Source organism: Arctopsyche grandis, chromosome 13 (assembly GCF_051622035.1).
Source record: "Arctopsyche grandis isolate Sample6627 chromosome 13, ASM5162203v2, whole genome shotgun sequence".
Classification (NCBI taxonomy): domain Eukaryota; kingdom Metazoa; phylum Arthropoda; class Insecta; order Trichoptera; family Hydropsychidae; genus Arctopsyche; species Arctopsyche grandis.
This window is the reverse complement of record NC_135367.1, coordinates 24010066-24030521: the sequence shown is the minus strand read 5'-3', so window position 1 is coordinate 24030521 and position 20456 is coordinate 24010066. Positions and strand designations below refer to the sequence as shown.

Genomic DNA, 20456 nt, shown 5'->3' with positions numbered 1-20456 from the left:
CCGTATATGAAATCTTTTCTTTCATTATTTTTTTCTTTAACTGTTAAGTACATAGTTTGTTTCAATTGTAATAAAAATTATGTCAGCATATTTTTTTTTGATCGTTCAATTCTGGTGCACCGCCATTTTTCCTCAAGATCAAAAGTGCACCGTGACTTCGAAAAGGTTAAGAACCACTGACTTGGAGGGACCGTTGGTTCTGAATCTAATGTATAACACAATATTTGTCTTATTGATAATACTTTTCATATACTTATGTACATACATAGGTCATATACTTTTCATATATGTATGTACGAGTACATACATACACACTTATGTATGTCGGTCGTAAAAGTATTCGTATTCTACATATTTTCGGGAACTGTATTTAATCAATGATATCGATGTACCCAAATGATCTATGATGGATAATGTTTGAGTAGTTCGCAATGATAATAATTTTTTTTACATATTTTATCGCCTGCTGTTTGCTCAAACATTATTGACTTTTCAAATACCCTTGGATCCCACGTGATTATAGTTTAAATGGGTCTACGTGACGAGACAGAATGTTAAATGACAGAAAACGCAAATATCGGAAGGCAAAGATTGAAAATCGAAAGATCTTAAGTCGAAAGATCAAAAAAAAAATGGTGCATGGTAAACGGTACATACTCACGTACATACTGACTTAATTTGCGCGAGCAGGATACAACAGGAACAAGAGGAACATGCTTTTCCTCCCGTATTCTGCGCGCGCACATTAATCCGGGTTAAAATTTACGTATTTTCACTTGGGATTTTTTCCCACTGTTAATACTATTTTATATTCTTACATATTCTATTTTATTTCATATTTTTACATTTTTATATTTTCAAATTTTTATATTTTTATGTTTCATATTTTTATATATATTTTTTTTCATATTATTATTTTTCATTATAATTTTATTTCTCATGTTTTTATATTTTTATATTTCATCTATTTACAATTTTATATTTTTATATTTTATATTTTTATTTTTACAATTTATATTTTTATATTTTATGTTTTTACAATTTCGTATTTTTATATTTCATGTTTTTACAATTTTGTATTTTTATATTTGCTTTATCCATATTTGTCTTTTAATTAATATATAATATTATTATAATATAATATATATAAATATAATTAATTTCCTTTTTATATAGCCATAGTGACGACTTGGAGTTGATCTGTAAAGTCACTATGACAAATTTGTGAATAAATAAATATTGAAACATGTTATAATATATCAATATGCCTTACTTAGTAAATATTGGTTAGTCTCCGGTAATTTTTTTTGTTGCTCAGTGTAATTAGTAGAGCCCGGAATCTTAAGGGGCTGTTTATTGTTCAAAGATTGTAAATGCATTGTTAAAGGTTTGCCGAACCTTTTTTACAAAGGATTTACAACAATTGAACAATAGGCGGCACGTTTCCGGCCCCTTCGGATTCCGACCTCTAGTAATTAGTGTACTACATAAAACCCTTTATGCTGAATACATATTTGTCCGTTTGATTATGATTTGATTATGCAGAGTTTGTTTATGAAAGTATCAAATGAGTATTTAATTCTTAAACCTACCCGGAAATATTAGTCAATTGTTGTTATAAACCGGACACTTGTTTGTCTATTTTTGTTAATTGTTTACTAATTCAGTTTAAAACTGAATTATTAAACAATAAAAGCTTGAAATCATTAATGTAATTTTAATTTCCTATGATCTTATTATTTCGACAAGTTCTGCTATATTTTTTTGCAAATATTTTATTTTTATTGTTACAATCAATATACACTCGTCATTACAGATCGCTCCAATGTGACGAGTGTACGATAACGGTCAGAAATACAATAATACATATACAATCAAGATACATAGCATATAACAATTAATCAGTACAGAAATAATAATCATAGAGACATCTATGGATTATTTTTGGATTTTTGTGTACAATTATTAATACAATTTTTATACACATAATAAATTATAGAAATGTCTATAGATATATCTAGTGGCGGCTCGTGGATAAGATATCTGGGGGTGCTGCGGTTGATTAAAAATAAAAAAATGTATATTTGGATTATATTTTACTATTAACATCAAAATGATGAAAATTAAACATTATATGTATTTTATTTCATTATAAAATTGATTCGAAAATTGATGACCTTTTCGTTAAATTTTTCACTGTTCATCATCATTTTTTTTCAATTGACAGCATAGACAAAGCCGTCAATCTTTCCTGAACCATTGTGTTTCTTATATATGTATGTCTTTATTCTATTTATTGATGAAAAACACCGTTCTGGCTCAGAAGTATGTGGTTGAAGTTGTAAGCAGAATTTGAATAAGTTTTGTTATTTCCACACGAACTTTGCATAAATTGATTGAAAAATAAGTTTTAAAAATATTAATAAATCATTAATACCTACTATGCATTTCTATCCTTGAGTAAAAAACTTCTAATTCAGTTTGAAGTTTTTCTTTATCTAACATTGGATATGATTCAACGGTTAGTAGATCTTCCATTAGCATTTTCTTTCAGTACTTTTCAAAATTTTCTTTATTAAATAATTTCACAGCTTTTAATTGATTAGAAAAAGTATATCTTTCTTTTATATCCTTAATAATAACATCACACATATTTTTGGCTTCTATAATATGTGCGATAATATAAGCATATAATATATGCATCAAATATTTTTGGAATCTCATATTTGTATAATGACATTAGTAAAACTTTTTAAGTTTTCTTTAATTGAAAATGCATCGATATTACTATGTTAGATTGCATTTGGTTATAAATAATTTCTACATGCGGCATTAACTTGTGAAAAAGTTCTGACTTAAATAAAAAATTGTATTCAGTAAATTGGTAGAATCTATTATTGTTTTATCAGTATTTTCGGAAGAATATTTAAGTTCTTGAAAACATTGGCTCAGCTTCTCTTGATTTTGATACCATCTTAAATACTTAAAGTGACGTGTAGAAACGTAGAAAGTGTAAGAGGTGTAGAAGGAAACACAAAAGGTGCAGAAGAAATGAGGAAAAGTGAGGAGCGTGTCGAGCGCAAACGAACGCAACAAGAAATGTGTATAGTGCTGTTGGGAGTGCAGTACCGACCAAGCTTCTAGCTGCCCCCGCGCCCTTCCTTCGCCCACTCGGCATATTCCATCGAAAACCGTACTGCACAAAATCATAAACGATGCCTCACTTTCTGATATTAGTACAGCGATGTATGATCATTATTAGATGTATCGGTGTGCGGGCAGGCTTAATAATATTAATAATATTGATATTTTTATATAATATACATATGTACATACATTTATGTATATAATAATATTAAATTTTTCTCAATTTCCTTGGGGGTGCTGCAGTAGCGTATGGACGAGCCACCACTGGATATATCTATAGATTTCATATTACTGTGCATAATCTTTACAAATCATACACACAGATTTTATGACAACAGGAAATGATCTAATACCAATTTTCAGGAACCGCTTCAACAATGATCAGATAAGATTGGCAAACTCTGATAGAGAAACGATCGATTTGGAGTCACAAAACCCCCAAACCTAACCAGCAGTTTGACGAGGACTCGAACCTTCTACCTCAGTGGTGCTAAATATATTTTATTTTATTTTATTTTATTTTAAAAAATCAATACCACAGAGACTTGACAGGTTGCCCCAAAGCGTCAATGTGATTTTAATACAAATAATAAAAATCATAAAAATTACAAAAAAAACATCATAAAAAAAAATAATAAAAATCATAAATAAAAAAAAAACATAAGAAAATAATAAAAATCATAAATAAAAAAAAAACATCATAAAAAAATAATAAAAATCAAGTAAAAAATATATACGCTACCATTAAGCCAAACTGCTGGCTACACCGTTATCGATCACTGTCAAGCTCCATCCGAAGGGTCGAATTGGTATATATCACCGTCAAGTTAATATAAACAATTCTATAGAATTTCAACGAGACCGCTCCAGTGAGTGGACGATCCCATGTATATACCGCACGATACCCCGTATATGACCGCCGTCTAACATGTTTTTTCTGTATTTTTAAAAATATTTAAAAAAAATATCCCACGTACAACATCCCGCATCCCGCGCTGTGTGTTCAAAAAAAATAATATAAAAACATGTCCTTTCTATGAGATTCACAAAAGATCGTGTAGCGGAACCCATGTGTATCTAAAGTCTATTTTTAACCTTATGTAATCTGGAAGCGTCGAGTTAAAAACCTCAATGTTGATATATTGGATAAGATAACACATTGACCGATATTTAATGTAGGATTGTACATATGATGTACAAAAGAATGGTTGATTTACAAACGTTAAAATTCAAGTGGCTTGCAAACAAGCTTCATTTCAACTGATGCCGTGTATTATAAAAAGATAAGTGCTTCTTAGTCGTGAATGTTCTAATAAGAAAAAAAAATATGAAAAATTTTATCCGAAAAAATAAATGTCCAGCTCTTATCGTGTGTAAATAGTACAATTGTTTGGGCTTCTGGTAGTTAATTATGACTTTCAATGTTAACCAATGTACCTATCAGGATCGTTTTAATTGAATATTGAGAATAGAACACTGCTGTTTACTAATTTTATATAAGATTTCATAATGGAAAGGTTAATGAAATTATAATGTTAAATAATGAAAACCAATGAGTTCAAATATGAATTAAAAATATTAATTTTTGTATAGAAAATAGTATGAAAGATTGATTTGTATGAATTGGTGATTTTTTGTTAATATTATTTTTAATTTCAGTTTATGATTATTATTTATAACGGATTTCTTGGACAAGGGATGCCAAGTGTTTCTCAGTCAATTTTCAATGTTTACTTAGTTTTTGGATAGCGTAGATAAAATTTGCTAAGACGTTCAAGTTACTCAATAGTTTTTTTAGAGACCCGATAACGCTGTTATATGATGATTTCCTGAAGAGTATTCGTAGATAAAATATAATACGAGGCTTCGTTATCCATTATGTAAGCTATTTAGTTCACTTTGATGGTGATTCTTCGACTGAAACAACCTCTAGGACACCAAGGAAATCGCAAAGTGGCACGATGAAGACTGGCGTAAACCCGCCATTTGTAAGTACTGTTTTTGTTCATTTTGATTTTTTTATTTTCTCCAATGACTTTTAATGTGCATGTTCTCCAATGGGTTTATGAAAAAAAATCAGGTTTAATTCAACTTTTTGCCACCAATTTTTTTTACAATATTTTCTGCATTTTTTTTTCTATACATTGAATATATTTTATGGGCTTGGTTGTTATAATACAGTATCAATTGAACATTTAAATTAATTATGAGGAAAATTCTTCAAAGACAAAAAAATTAAAAACCCCAAATTTATTGAATTTAATTAAAATTAAAAAATCAAAAATATTAATTTATTTGAAAAAAATTGCTTAAAACAGTTTCATGTAAAAATCACGTACAATAATTTTGTTTATTAAAATATTTCCTATTTTGAAAATCAATTAATAAAAAGTAAAAATGATATGTGTAGTCCGGTCAATTTAGACATTCAAAGATACATAAATTTACAACAAGCTGAAAGTGAGTAAAATTGTTAAAAACATAATTATAAATGATATTTCAAAACTCGTCATCGTTCTGAAACTTGGAAAAAAATTTACTCGAGGTCAAAGGTCAAAAATATGAGTTTTTCGCGATTTTCAGCAAAACGGTAAGTTTTATCATAAAATTACTTCCGATAAAAATTGTAGATGATAAAATTATCTATAAAAAATGCATCAATACTTTTTTTTTAAGAGCCACCGTTTCTGAGATATAACGATTCAAGAAGTTGTAATTGTCATAATATGTACACGTTTCCACGCCACCTATGAGGTAGTTTACTTAACGTAGTTTTTTTTAACGTGGTTTCCCCAGTAGGCCTATTCCACAAGTCTGTTGTGATTCTGTTAAGTTTGAAACTATTGAATAATAACAGTTATTAGCAAGGACTGTAAATGATAAAAGCCAAGGAAATTAAAAAAAAGTAGAGAAATTTATTCATCTGATTCATAACCTTCAAATACTCCTTCTTGTTCTTCTTCTTGATCTTCTTCTTGATCTTCCTCTTCTTCTTCTTCTTCTTCTTCTTTTTGATCTTCTTCTTGATCTTCCTCTTCTTCTTCTTCTTCTTCTTCTTCATTCTGGGTGTAAGTAAATTGCGCAAAAAGAAATGTATCGCATGTCTCCTCGTTGATATCAAACGAATCCTCTACTGTTGGTGATTCAACATTAGAACGCGACCGGCCTTGACAATTTGTACATGCGAGAGAACAAAACAGTCCAACTTTTTTGCAACCACATTTAGCACGGCATCCCTTTTTACAGTTGCAAAAAATAGTGTTTAGCAGTTTTTCCGGCGCAGGTAAAGTCTGAATTGGTTCTAATGTATTGTTGACCAACTTCCAACCCCAGTCTTTTGGGTCTAGCTGATAACCAAGCCACACTTGAACTTGGTAATATACCCGAAAAAGATGTTGATGAGCAGCAGCTGAGGTTGGGGGAAGACAAGCTAATTGCACTTGTTTTTTATTTCGAGTGTTTTTAACGAAACATCCATATCGATACTTATCTAAGCAGGTAGGATTTTTTAGGAGCTCCGTACATAGAAAGAAGAAAGCGAATTCCGTTGGTGATAACTTATTGTGGAGTTGAATTACTGTTTTTAAAAACTTCAGCATATTGAACTAAATCTTGTTTTTCAAACATTTTAAAAACTGTTGTTTTACCTCTCCTGTAATTAAATTATGTGCTGGGTTTCATTTTACCTGATATTCTCATAGTTATACTTATGTATATTTTATATTTTAAGTGTATGTTACAATCACCGATGGAAAAATATTTTTACTTATATTACAGCTTCAGAGATATACATATACATATACGTGGCGTACTTATGCATATTATGACGATTACAACTTTTACAACTTTTTGAATCGTTATACCTCAGAAATGGTGGCTCTTAGGGAAAAAGTATTGAACATTTTTTATAGATAATTTTATGATCTACAATTTTTATCTAAGGTAATTTTATGATAAAACTTACCGTTTTGCTGAAAATTGCGAAAAACCCATATTTTTGACCTTTGACCTCAAGTAAATTGTTTTCCAAGAATCAGAACGATGACGAGTTTTGAAATGTCATTTATAATTATGCTTTGAACAATTTAACTCAATTTCAGCTTGTTGTAAATGTATGTAACTTCACTCTTATTTTTTGGCCTAATTTGACGGGACTAGTGTCGCGTGATTGAATCCATATACATATATATTTTTTTGCTGTGGTATATCGAATTTTTGAATTTGGAAACAGTTTAATTTGGAAAAGATCTTCTGTATTGTGAAGAATTCGTAAAAAGTAATATAAAAATTAAGTAATACAATAATATACCAGATATTGTCTGTCCAAACGATCGTTTTTTAATGAACCACATAAAAATACACTCTTCAAATTCTTCATTCCTTCATTGAGCTTCCATATTCTGACACTAAAGAATCGCTATTTTTATATCCGAGATCGTTAACGTTCCAACACCATATTTATTTGACAAAAATCGTCTTAAGACACCGCTTTTTAAAGCATTGATTATATTTCATTTGTCTTTTAATAATAATACAAAACGTTTTCTTTCCCATTTTGGTAATATTAAAAAAAATATTTAAATCGTGATCAAATTTTCAAGATTCCTTTTTTCTTCGTCCTTTGAGTATTGAATTTTGAATACAACTAACTCATTTCATAATCTTATTTTCGAATTTTTATGTTATGCATTTTTGACTCATGCTCCGTTGTTATGCCGTCACGAACATAAACATTTGAAAGCAATTTCAATTCGTCACATGCAAAGCAACAAAATCATAAAATTTGTGTTTGTTTTCAACAACTGTATTTATCAATGAAAATGTAAATTTCAAGCCTTTTTGGTTATTTTTATACCTATGTATGTATGTATGTATATATGTATTTGATAACCACTGTACTCAATGGATGAATAGTTTCTAATCAATTTAATATTTCTCTTTAGCTGGTTCGTGTCAGCATCGTATTACTGCTAGCTGTACAATGCGTACCAGGATTCGTCGCTCAAATTTCCTCTCAATCTATGCAATGCTCTGCTGGTAGGTACTTGAACAATGGAGTATGTTTACCAGCATCGGCAACCATATGCCCAAGCAACTACATGCTGTCAAATGGAAAGTGCATGTACCAGTCTTCGGCAGCTACCCAACAGTGCTCAGCTGGTATGGCTTACACTAGTGGTGTGTGTGCTACAGCACCTATTGCCACAGCCTGCTCTCAGAATCCACAATACTGCCAACAGCCCATGCAATGTGAATCTAGCAGCGTCGAAGCATGTCCTTACCGCCAAATGTGTCCACAGAATACTGTCATGTACGGCGAAAACTGCGTGTCCCAAGCGATAGCCACCTGTCCAATGGGTTCGGTGTCCCAGAGTGGTCATTGCGTTCAATCTACGGTATGTCCCTTTGGTTCCATTTTAAGTGGTGGATCCTGCGTGCGCGAGCAGCAATGTAGTGGAAGCAGCTTCACCTATAATGGAGTCTGTGCCGAGTGTCCCTTGAATGGTCAGTACGTTAATGGAGGCTGCACTTCTCAAATGCAGGTCGCCTACCAACCTCCGCCTACGATAATTCAATCTCCACCCCAGATAATTCCATCTCCACCCCAGATAATTCCATCTCCACCCCAGATAATTCCATCTCCACCCCAGATAATTCCATCTCCACCCCAGATAATTCCATCTCCACCGCAGATAATTAAATCTCCACCTCGGATAATTGAATCTCCACCACAGATAGTTCACCCTCCACCCCAGATAATTTACTCTCCACCGCAGATAATTCCACCACCACCAGCCCCGGCTCCAGAGATACATATCATCAGCCAACCAGCTAACCAAGTTGCCATGGCTGCACCTGTCAGTCATCCAAACATCATCAATATAACCAACATAGTCAACAGCTCCAGCATCCACAATGTAGTAACAACGGCAAACAACTCGAACTATAACAGCATTAACTTGGGTACCAATTCCCACTCTGGCGTCATCGGCAGCAACAACGAAACATACACCGTTGAAAAGGAGGAAGCCTGTTGCGTCATAACTGAACCTAGAAGATGCGTCAACAATGGAGAAAAATACCGATGCTACCACAGAAGACGGCATGCTTGTGGTGCAGAATGCTACAATAGAGAAGAACGCATTGATGAACCAATCCTACCTGGACCTAGACCAGCTTACATTCCTCAACCTCCACCTCCACCTCAAATTATTTACATCCACGGACCTCCACCTCCACCTCCACCACCACCTCAAATCATCCAACCACCACCTCAATTCATCAAACCCCCTCCACCAATCATCCAACAGCCTCCTCCAATCATCCAACGATCTCCTCCGATCATCCAACGGCCTCCTCCAATCGTCCAACGGCCTCCTCCAATCATCCAACGGCCTCCTCCAATCTACCGAGATTCTCCTCCAATCATAGAACAGGCTCCTCCAATCTACCGAGATTCTCCTCCAATCGTCCAACAGGCTCCTCCAATCTACCAAGATTCTCCTCCAATCTACCAAGATTCTCCTCCAATCTACCAAGATTCTCCTCCAATCGTCCAACAGGCTCCTCCAATCTACCAAGATTCTCCTCCAATCATCCAACAGTCTCCTCCAATCTACCAAGATTCTCCTCCAATCATCCAAGAGTCTCCCCCAATAGTCAAAGATTCTCCTCCAATAATCCAACAGTCTCCTCCAATCATCCAACAGGCACCTCCTATCTACCAAAATTCTCCTCCAATCATTAAACAGTATCCTCCAATAGTCCAAGATTCTCCTCCAATCATCCAACAGTCTCCTCCAATCATCGAACAGTCTCCTCCAATCATCCAACAGTCTCCTCCAATAATCCAACAGGCTCCTCCCATCATCCAACGGACTGCTCAAATAGTTATGCAACGACCGGCCCGGATTTTAGTACAGAGACCTCAAATAATCCAAGGAACTGCTCGAATCATCCAACGTCCCCCTCAAATCATCCAACCACCACCTCAAATCATCCAACGGCCGCCTCAAATCATACAACAACCTCCTCAAATTATCCAACAACCGCCTCAAATTATCCATCATCCTCCTCAAATTATCCAACAGCCTCAACAAATACTCATGCAACAACCTGCTCAAGTTATCGAACAAACTTCTCAACTCATCCAACAACAGCCAGTTGTCGTTCAAGGATCTGGGTCTGCATTGATTGTTCCACAAACTATTCAGTCTGGTTCCGGATGCACTTATATAAATAAGTGGCCTTTTGTTATTTGCCAACCGCAAAATTATGGTAGAGTTGTTAATCGTAATCTTTAAATTTTCAATATAATACGCAAAAAATTAAAAAAAAAACAATCACCAACATTTTCATATTGCTCTTCATGGTAAAATCAAAACTTTTATGTATAATACAAAAAATATTACATTTTTTACAGGCTTTAGTATTATTTTACTTTATAATATATATTTTATATTTTTTTATACATATTGTATAAACACGTAAATATTTTATTTACGCATTGAAATCGAATTTTAATTATATTTGTGTTTGCCCCATTTGGATTTTGATAATAAAGATTTTTAAAAAATATGTTTCATTTTATTAAGACCACATATGTATGTAGCTCACTATAATAATAGAGATCTTAGAGCCTGCGCACACAGAGAGCAAATTAAATAGTAAGTATATAAATCAGTTTTCGGCCAGTATTTTACTAACAAATTGATCACTAACAAATTGAGGCAAGCCTCTCTCCTTCAAGCTGATATTAACGCTGTTTTAGAGTTCAGTTCCAGTTTAGGGCTTGAACTGAATACTAGTAAATGTGCTATTATGAGTTATGGACGTGCGAATTCGCTCTATTGTCACGGATATTCCATTGGATCCGTATTGTTGAAGCGCGTGGAATCAATGGTCGACTTGGGTATCACTTTTGATCCTCAATTCACCTTTCACAACCACATCAAGACAATCGCTGACGTTTCCTTTCGTCGACTTGGATTTGTCTTGAGATATGCTAGATTATTCTCCAACCCCTTGTCTTCTCGCTTGCTTTTCAACTCGCTTGTTAGAAGTAAGCTAGAGTATAATGCAATTGTGTGGAATCCGCACGAAGCAAACTACTCTCTTATTATAGAAAAAGTGCAAAAAGCATTTCTTCGTTTTCTTTATAAGAAAGAGTATGGGTACTACCCATATCTCTATCCTACTCCTTTCCTTTTGGGCATGCTTGGGTATAATTCCCTTGAACTTCGGAGAAACTTCTCGTTAATTCGTTTCGTTCTCCAGCTATTGCGTGGTAATACGTCATGCCCGTTGTTGCTGGAACAGTTGGGACTTTATGTCCCTAATAATTATGTGCGTGGTAGACATCATCATTTAATGGTTGTACCTGCTGCTCGCACAGTTCTTTTTCGAATGGCTCCTATTCCAAGAGCTATTCGACTTCTCAATGAAATCGTTGCTGCTGTCCCTGAATGTGATATTTTCCACCTTGGGGAGCGTAGATTGTCGGATATTATCTTAACATATTTATCTGGTAACCTGCGCTCATCATTACTTTCTTAATTTGAATGTGATGAATGAGTGGAATCTTAATCTACTCTCTTCCATTTGGGCCTCGCTGTGATTTTATTTTTTATTCATATTTTGTTTTATTTTATTTTATTTTTTCTTTCTCTTTTGTACATTTTTATATACTATTTTAATTTTGATCAGTGTAAACAAAGAATGGGATTTATGGATTTTATTTTTAATTTTTACACTTTTGTTATTTTTTTTTTTCTCTCTGAATGATGTATTATTTTCCTTTTGTTACTTTTTTTGTAATTTTATTTTACCATGTTTTCTGCTTTTGCTTTTTTCCTTTATTTACAGTTTACTTGTTTTTATATCATGTTTTTATATATTTTTCAAATGTAGGCCATTGTGGCGCATTAGGTTCTTCCTGTAATGCCACAATGGTCCAAAACTATTAAATAAATAAATAAATAAATAAATAAATCATAATTATATTATTAAATGTCAGTATTGATAAATGGACAGTATAAAAATAATAAACGCTCAGTATGAAACTAATAACTGGTCAGAATAAAAATATTAATGGGTCAGTATAAAATAGGGACCCGAACCGACGGTCGTTGTTTTTGGAGTATGTAAAAAATAAACAAGAATATTAAGTCTTTCCAGATAGCATTGAACATGGGTCGTGTAATCCATGTCAATGTTTATAAAGACTGGTTTACACCGGGATTTCTGAATTTATAACCATAGCAGAATTTCCCGATGGACATCCCTAACTGCTGAGTATTTTATATTGTAGCTTAGCATTTACATTGCGAGCATTACATTTTAACCACAATGAAGAAGATGGAACTAGTTTTGGAAAAATACATTCATTAATAGACTTCTTTTATTTATTTTATATTGTTGCAAGATATATTAGAGTCTAAACACAACTTTACAAAACTCGAAATCCTCGGCGGTAGTTATCTAGGGTAGTGATCTAAAATTTGTTTGGATTAACTACAATTTTTATACCTGCTTTCTATTGAATTTCTAAATAATTCTAGTTGGAAATGTTGGCGAAATTTTCAGCATGGCGGGCTTTCACCAGAAAAGACGTCAGCACAGAAAGGGTTAACACATTTTCAATTGGAAAAGATTGGATTGGATTCCTAAAAATACGGAATCAAAAAAACAATATTAAATTTTCTAAAATATTATATTTACATTTATTTACAAAATCTGACTTTCTTCGCTTGAATTTGATGTGTCGTTTAGCTTCAGATTGATTTCATTCATAATATAAGGTACTTTTTCATAACTGGGGAGTTTATGCCATTCTAATAAAGATATAGGAACTACGTCACAGTTTAAATGTTCCAAAATCTTCAAAAACACACTGTGAATCCCTCTAAGTTTTTTATTGTTCCGAGTATAGCAACCCTTGTGAAAACCTACTATCCAAACACTGCAACAAATAAAATAGAAAATACATAAATAGCGGACAGTAACACAAATCAAACACACATTAAATGCATATTATATTACAGTTTTGTGTAACTTTCCAAATTCAAGTCTTCAAAATTGATCAACTTTTCTTTGTTTGACTGGTTTAGAGCTATGGGATAATTTCCATCGCGGTAAGCAATCATAAAATCTACAAGAATACAATATGAAAATAATCAAACAATTACAAAAATACATACATTTAACAATTACAAGTATCAAATCAACTCACCGATGATGAAGCCATTAGGGATTTTGACATTCGATGCAAAATATTTCTCACCACCTAAAGCCAATTCTAAAGAAGACGCTACATTGTTATTGACTTCTTTCCTCTTCAAAACATCCATGGCTCCTTTCAAAATGTAATCCGGCGTGTTGACATTTGTAAACGACGGGTAAAAGTAAGACACTGCATAGTGCAAGTATAGCAATTGAATATAGTCTATTTTTTGATTATGTTTGTCTAAGAGACCACTGAAAAAATCCTCCGTGTATATTTTTGACAGTAGTTTATCACTGTAACAGTCCAACGAGGCCAGCTCGACTGCGCACTTCACCCAAGAGATTCTTTTATTCGAATCCATCGCGGGATTGTCCAGGATGAGAGGCTTTATTGTTTCAAACGACTGAGGTTTGTAATTGGCGTGCGACAAACTTGATACATATTGCAACAGGTGGAATGGAGTGTTGAGAGATTCCGGATTTATTACAATGATATCTGAAATATATTCCAGTAGATCTACATCGTCATATCCCTGAAACGCAAAGACGTGAACAAATTAACATAAAAATAATAAATAAATATACAAATATTCAATCAATTATAAATTATTTTACATATGATTTGTAAATATTTACATGATAAATTGTAATTTAATTGATTATTTTATGTCTTTATGACTTAATAAAAAATTGGTTGTGGCTATTTGCAGGTACTATATCTGCGACAGCTGCAAAACCTTATACGCATGCGCGTGAACTTATAATCCGATTATAATTTCTTACATTTAATGTATGCTAGACTTGTTTAATCAATCGTTCATTATACATGAGGCAAATAAATTTCGCACGTTATTATAATAGATTTGGGTTTAGTGCAAACGATCGAAAAGCGCCAGACAGATTGAACCACAGAATAACTGGATGGCTGCTTTAAACGCAATTCTCGACTTCACGAATGAAAAATTGCACATCAGATGACGAGTAACCTTTCGATGTGCACAGATGCAAGTATTAAAATGGTATTTATTAAAATTGAGTTGGATCTTTCTGGCGAGTTTTTAATAATCTAATAAGGAAAATTTCGGAACTAAAGTATCAGAAGCACAGAACGTATACAGGGTAGGTATGTATGTCGGGACCTCGGGTAGATTTCGCTTAGTGTAAGTGCGAGCAGTGCGCACGCATAAGGTACACGTGTCGTTAATCTGTGGTTCAGTCTGTCTGGCGCTTTTCGATCGTTTGCACCGCATCGAATAGATTTATATCATTTAGCTAGTTCGCGGCTTGTACTTGTATGTAGGTATTATACGTTGTATATGATAATAATTTTCTAACAATTAATAATATTAACTAATTTGGATTATATTTTTTACTCTACGTTACTTTACGAGCTCGAACTAAATTTTAAGAGGTTTAAAAGAAAATTTTAACAGTAAATACGCTGACAGTGACAGTTCACGTGCTTGTCGCAGATATGGTACCTGCAAATAACCAATAATTTGCAGATATATGTAGTACCTGCAAATAGCCACAACCTAAAAAAATTGACTAACCCTTTGAATGCTGACCAACGCCAATCGGCGTTTTGCCAACAAGTCCATAGGCCCGAAAAAAAACCGATAGGCATTGTATTTTGAGCATGTACAAAATAAACAAGAATAATATCCGCTCTAAGCCTTTCCAGGTAGCATTGAAAAAAAATGCATGAACATGAATCCATGTCATTCATTTGTCAACGTTTATAAAGACTGGTTTACACCGGAATTTCTGGTTTCATAACCATAGCAGAATTTCCCGATGGAAATCCCCAACTGCTGAGTATTTTAGATTGTGGCTTGGCATTAAGATTGCGAGCATTACATTTTAACAACAATGAAAAAGATGGAACTATGTAGTTTTGGAAAAATACATTCATTAACCGTTTGCCCGCGGCCGTCTTCTATAGAAGCTTTGCGCGACAAGTCTGTATCTTCCATAGAATTTCTGAACTTTGCACGGGATTTTGAGCCTTATATGCGCCTATTTCAACTGTTTTATGGTTCAAAATTGGTTGAATATATTACTGAGAGTTGAATGCCATCTATTCAATTTGCTTAAAATGAATATATACCAGTCAAAATTAGTTTTTTGTGGAACCATACTGAAACCTCGTTTATGTGACGTCACGTCTGTTGAACAATGGCGACGATACGTCTCAATTGTATGAAGAATGATTATTTGACAATTAAGCCAAAACTACGAGATATATTATGTATTTTATTGTTTAAAATAATACTTTGTGTTAATTAACATATCTGGTTACTTGAGTAAATATTAAAATCTGTATTTAAGGTCGAAAACTCGATTGCCAAATTCGCGAAAAAGGTAACGCGTACAGTTGTTCGCTATATTTATTACTGCGGGCAAAGGGTTAATAGACTTCTTTTGTTTATTTTATATTGTTGCAAGATATATTAGGGAGTCTAAATACGCCTTTACAAAACTCAAAATCCTCTGCGGTAGTTATCTAGGGTTTGTTTGGATATGCTACAATTTTTATACCTGCTTTCTATTGGATTTCTAAATAATTCATGTTGGAAATGTTGGCGAAATTTTAAGCGTGGTGGGCTTTCAACATAAAAGACGTCAGCACTCAAAGGGTTAAATAATTCCAATTTCATTTCAATCGACTCACCATATTGCATAAAAGTTTACTAATTTGCATTCCTTTCTCGAAACCCAAATCATGTTTGATCGTATAGGTGGTACAAGCGGCCAAAAAGTCTTCATTATAAAAGGTCAAAGAAAAAGATTTTTCGCAAACGGCATTCTTCAAAACGTTCAACACTCGGATCAAAACTTCATAGGAGTAATGATCAATGTTTTGAGTCATTATGTTGAATATTCGATTCAACAGATTCCTAGAGTGCAATTCCAAACGCGGCAATCTAATCAGGGAGATCAATATGTTTTTGGCAGAATCGACATCGATATTCTTACTCTGCAGCAGTAAACACGCCAGGATGTTATTAACATACTTGTCAGGTATGTCATTCCTGGTGGCGAATTGCAACAGTTCGGCCAGATGCGGGACGTTTTCTTGATCCATCTGAACTCCGAGTTGCAGTTGAAATACGAGCGGCATCGCCAACTTTAAAGATTCTGCCAAATTGCTCGTGTCGCACTTGCTGAGGATGAAATCCAAAAACATGACTTGGCGCAATTCGAGGTGATTGATATTCTGTCTGACGAGTTGAAGCAGCATTTGAAAGATAGTACTTTTCCCTGATATTTCCAAGTAGGACATGATCTTCAATAAGTCTACAATTTCGTTCATATCCATCACTCTGCAATACTTTTTCACTTGGATGGTGAGACTTTCGAAGGCCGGATGATGAATGATTTTCAGCGATAAAGTACTGAAAATTTCACTCAATTAGTACAAATTTATCAGCAATATAATTATAAATAGTCTCCGGCATAGTTACGGATTTTTCTTTGAGAATTCGAACAGCATTGACATGGCTTGTGCGACATGTTTCTGGTTCATCATTGAATGGTGTTGTGTTACAAGCTTCAACACCGATTCGTGTGAATTAGCATACTTCAACTCGTCCAATAAGATGTCTGTTACTTTTGTTTTAGGAACGATACTTGAATCTGAAATCGATTATATTTATTATACCGTTCCATTTATCTCAATATAGATAATATAATTTGAAAAATACCTTTTACATATGACTGTGGATTTTCATTTGGAAATGTGCACATCGGTGAAACGTTCATGGTTTTAAAGCGTCTCAGATATGCGCCAAGCGTTCTCATGGCCATATGAGCCATTTCGATATGTTAAATATCCACAAATCCTATCGAAATCAATTAATTGTTTGGAAATGAATGATATTCATTTTTAATACTATAGGTGTATTAATACACATTTATAGGTTATGTGACTATTACTTATGTCAATGATTTTAATTATTATCACAGTGATGTTATTCAATCTTAAAGTTTATTCTCAATGTTAGATAACCTCTAAATACTTCAACGTGAGAAATGTCACTTTCAACAATACGTCGAAGAAGGTGTTTTAATGGGCATGAATAAATCTTCATCTCGGAAAAACGGAAGTTCGGTGATTATTCCGCACAAAGTGATCTTCGCAAACGTCACTAAAATCTCGATCATAGAACATCTGGTGCCCGAAAATTCCATCAATTGAGAGTCATCCATGTGAACTATCACACTTAAGGTCTGTTCATACTTAACAGCACTGCACGGCTTCAGCACTGCACGACTCCGTTTCAAATATGTCATTTTATTACATTTCTATTCATATCTACCTACACGTCGCGGTCACGTCACGTTCACAGCACTTTGGCCGAGTGCAAGGCAAAATCGGCTTACTTATACATTGCAGGCCATGACGATACGGCGCAATATTGCTTACGTCGTATTGTCGAGTACTTACAATATGAATGCATACACATGCATTCGTAGCTACGCGTCAGAATACAGCAAAAATGTTTCGGCGTTTATCGAACGAAAAATTATGCATAATCGCGTTGTTGTTGGAAGAAGAAGCTGAAGAAGGCAATAAAAAAGCACGGAGGCGTTTTGATGTGCATCCCATGTTAAAAAATAGAAAAACCGAAGGAGAGTTTTGGACATTGTACATATAAGGAGCTTGTGGATGATGGACAAATTTTTTTTTAAATATTTCCGTATGAACCGATACCAATTTGAAACAATACTGGATAAAATAAAAACACAAATCACCAAAAAATCTACAAAATTTAAGGAAGCATTGTCAAAAAGAAATTGTCAGCTGTATTGAACAGCTGTCAACTGTCACTATCAATAATTGGTCCAAAACAGCAAAGCGGCACACTCATGGCACATAATTTGCGTGTATATCTCCACGATGGCCAAAAAGACGGATACGATACGTTGACGGATGTTTCTGTAAGGTATGAACAGGAAATGTCGGGTACTGCTGTAAGCCTGCTGTGGCGTAAACGTGACGGTTGATATGAACATACCCATACAAAATGTACCAAAGAATACTTTTCGTACGGCCGGATACCTGCTGAAGTCGGTACGTGCCGACTAGGTATGAACAGACCTTAACTCGAATGCCAGATATTACGTATTTGCGATTTTCGTGGCAACGAATGTCGTTTGCGCGATTGCAATGTATGCAATAATCATTTTACCAAAAACGGAACGTATAATCCGCCTATTTATGGCCAATTAGACAATTGTAGCTCCAAACTTTCGTACAGTTAACATTTTTAGCAATGTGGTTTTCAAATTTGCAAGAGTAGCGCACAGATACTAAAAAGATGTTTGGGAAAATTCAAAAGCCCAGTACCCTAAACCAGAGCATCGTAACCTTTGGATATTCGCGGCACACATTGTTTACGACTCGTAGAGTTTGTCAGCTACGTATATACATATGTACTTCATCGGCAGTCGCTAGTTATTCCGTATATGCGTAGGGACAAAACACTAACTAACATCGGTTTTCTCCCTCACACGCGATCTCACTCGCATGCATTAGGCCGAAGTGCCGTTCGGAGAACACATATTACTGCGGTGCACAGGTTACGATGCTCTGCCCTAAACTGTATGGATTGCTGTAACTTTCAACAAATCCCATTACAAAAATATTTTGCCAAATTCAAACAGCCTATTTACAACACTAGATTTCCATTTATGAATTATCGCAAATTAGCGATATAATCCTTTAATAATTTAAACAACTTCAATTCAGTTTTCCTTTTTGAAAACCTTTTCTACTATAGATAACTTTTGATTGACCATTTAATTTGAAACTTTTCCTGATAATTAGTTAATTAGTAGAGGTGCATTCGGGGCCTTAGCGTGGGGGAGGGGACATATGACCCCAGGCGCATGATTGAGGGAGGTTGCAAAACGTGGTTGGTAATATTTTATACTATGTAAAATAATATGCTTGATTTTATTTTGGAAGAAATTTTCGTATGCTTCATGTTCTCGTAAAAAAATAGGTACACAGACGTTATTACTAACAATATTGTTTTGGTGACGACGGTCTACAATGGATCTCCTTTTAATCGAACTTATTTGTTGTTTATATTGTTGCGTTGGTGAGTTCAGGGATCCAAATGAAAGGTCAAAGTCGCTTCATAGCATGTGTGGACCTCCTTTTAAAGGCAGGTAGTCGAGTGCAGTAATCCGAACAACCCTGGCACTCCCCTTAAGAGGGCTGTATACCCGAAACCTTAATTTTGTTGCCGTTCCTTTCTTCGATATATATATTGAGTGAATGCGACAGTTGCGCTTCGACCAGATAATACGTATTTTAAATCGACAAAATCGAAGTTTCGTATTCTCCAGTTTTCTCCTCCGAAACTGGACCAATTTAAAAAAAAATCATCATCGGTATGAGAAAGATATTTTCTATGTTTGTGTGCTCGTAGTTTTTTAAATATCAACCGTTAAATAATGACGCCGGACTCTTTTCGTGGGTGTAAAAAAGAGGCGATTTTATAGATGTTTGGCGGCTCCTAGCTCCTATAAAAAATAAAACCACAGAAACATGCCTATGGTGGATATCCATAGCATATTAAAAAATTATTTCTCTAGTGCCATAATTGAGGAAGGGAGAAGTGTAATACGTTTGTATGGACAAGGCGCTGGTGTCCAGCCCTCTTAAACGTTATTTCCCACAAACTCGAAATACCCTACAAACAATATTCCCTAAAAACTATGAATTCTCTACTTTATATTGGAGTTCTTAATTACAGGATTAAATGGTTAAACGGCAATTTTGATATCTTACTTAATGGACACATCCGAAAAAGGAGGGGGGAGGGTCCTAGTAGCATTTTTTGCCCCAAGCGCGATCTACCCTAGCTACGGCTCTGTGTACACATGTACAACATCATTTGAAAAGCATGATCGTCTTCCGACTGCCTGAACCAATTTTATACAGTAAAAAAAAAGAATTTTAATTTTCGTACAATACGTATATTTCATAATAAATATTTTTTTACATTGAAGTGGAGATAAAATTATAATTTTGCAGACACAATTAATAAAACAATGATTTGCGTGCATTG

The 20456-nt window shown here is 34.1% G+C and overlaps 2 protein-coding genes across 4 annotated transcripts; one reads left to right on the top strand and one right to left on the bottom strand.

Annotated features, from left to right (window-relative positions):
• The first annotated feature begins 5048 nt into the window (after positions 1-5048).
• LOC143920776 (uncharacterized) lies at positions 5049-10469 on the top strand. 2 transcript variants are annotated; one of them, XM_077443727.1, is made up of 3 exons: positions 5049-5135; positions 8091-9710; positions 9753-10469. In XM_077443727.1, the coding sequence occupies exons 1-3, from the start codon at positions 5109-5111 to the stop codon at positions 10449-10451; spliced, it is 2346 nt and encodes a 781-aa protein (XP_077299853.1). In that variant the 5' UTR covers positions 5049-5108; the 3' UTR covers positions 10452-10469. The 2 variants fall into 2 exon arrangements, with proteins under 2 accessions (XP_077299853.1, XP_077299852.1); XM_077443726.1 differs by having other exon boundaries at positions 8091-10469.
• Positions 10470-12132: 1663 nt separating this feature from the next.
• Positions 12133-17435, bottom strand: LOC143921042 (FAST kinase domain-containing protein 2, mitochondrial-like). Of its 2 annotated transcripts, none has more exons than XM_077444140.1 (7): positions 17079-17435; positions 16839-17010; positions 16046-16769; positions 13379-13904; positions 13189-13297; positions 12888-13108; positions 12133-12812 (listed from the first exon to the last, which is right to left on the bottom strand). In XM_077444140.1, the coding sequence occupies exons 1-7, from the start codon at positions 17188-17190 to the stop codon at positions 12775-12777; spliced, it is 1902 nt and encodes a 633-aa protein (XP_077300266.1). In that variant the 5' UTR covers positions 17191-17435; the 3' UTR covers positions 12133-12774. The 2 variants fall into 2 exon arrangements, with proteins under 2 accessions (XP_077300266.1, XP_077300267.1); XM_077444141.1 differs by having other exon boundaries at positions 12712-12812; positions 16046-16781; positions 17079-17147.
• Between the last annotated feature and the right edge of the window lie 3021 nt (positions 17436-20456).

Bases quoted from the DNA above. Each gene is read 5' to 3' on its own strand.
- LOC143920776 (XM_077443726.1), top strand. From the start codon at position 5,109: ATGAAGACTGGCGTAAACCCGCCATTT. The intron at 5,136-8,090 runs GTAAGTACTGTT...ATTTCTCTTTAG, and splicing joins CTGGCGTAAACCCGCCATTT to CTGGTTCGTGTCAGCATCGT.
- LOC143921042 (XM_077444140.1), bottom strand. From the start codon at position 17,190: ATGGCTCATATGGCCATGAGAACGCTTGGCGCATATCTGAGACGCTTT. The intron at 13,298-13,378 runs GTGAGTTGATTT...GTATTCTTGTAG, and splicing joins CCCTAATGGCTTCATCATCG to ATTTTATGATTGCTTACCGC. The intron at 13,109-13,188 runs GTAATATAATAT...TATTTGTTGCAG, and splicing joins TTGGAAAGTTACACAAAACT to TGTTTGGATAGTAGGTTTTC.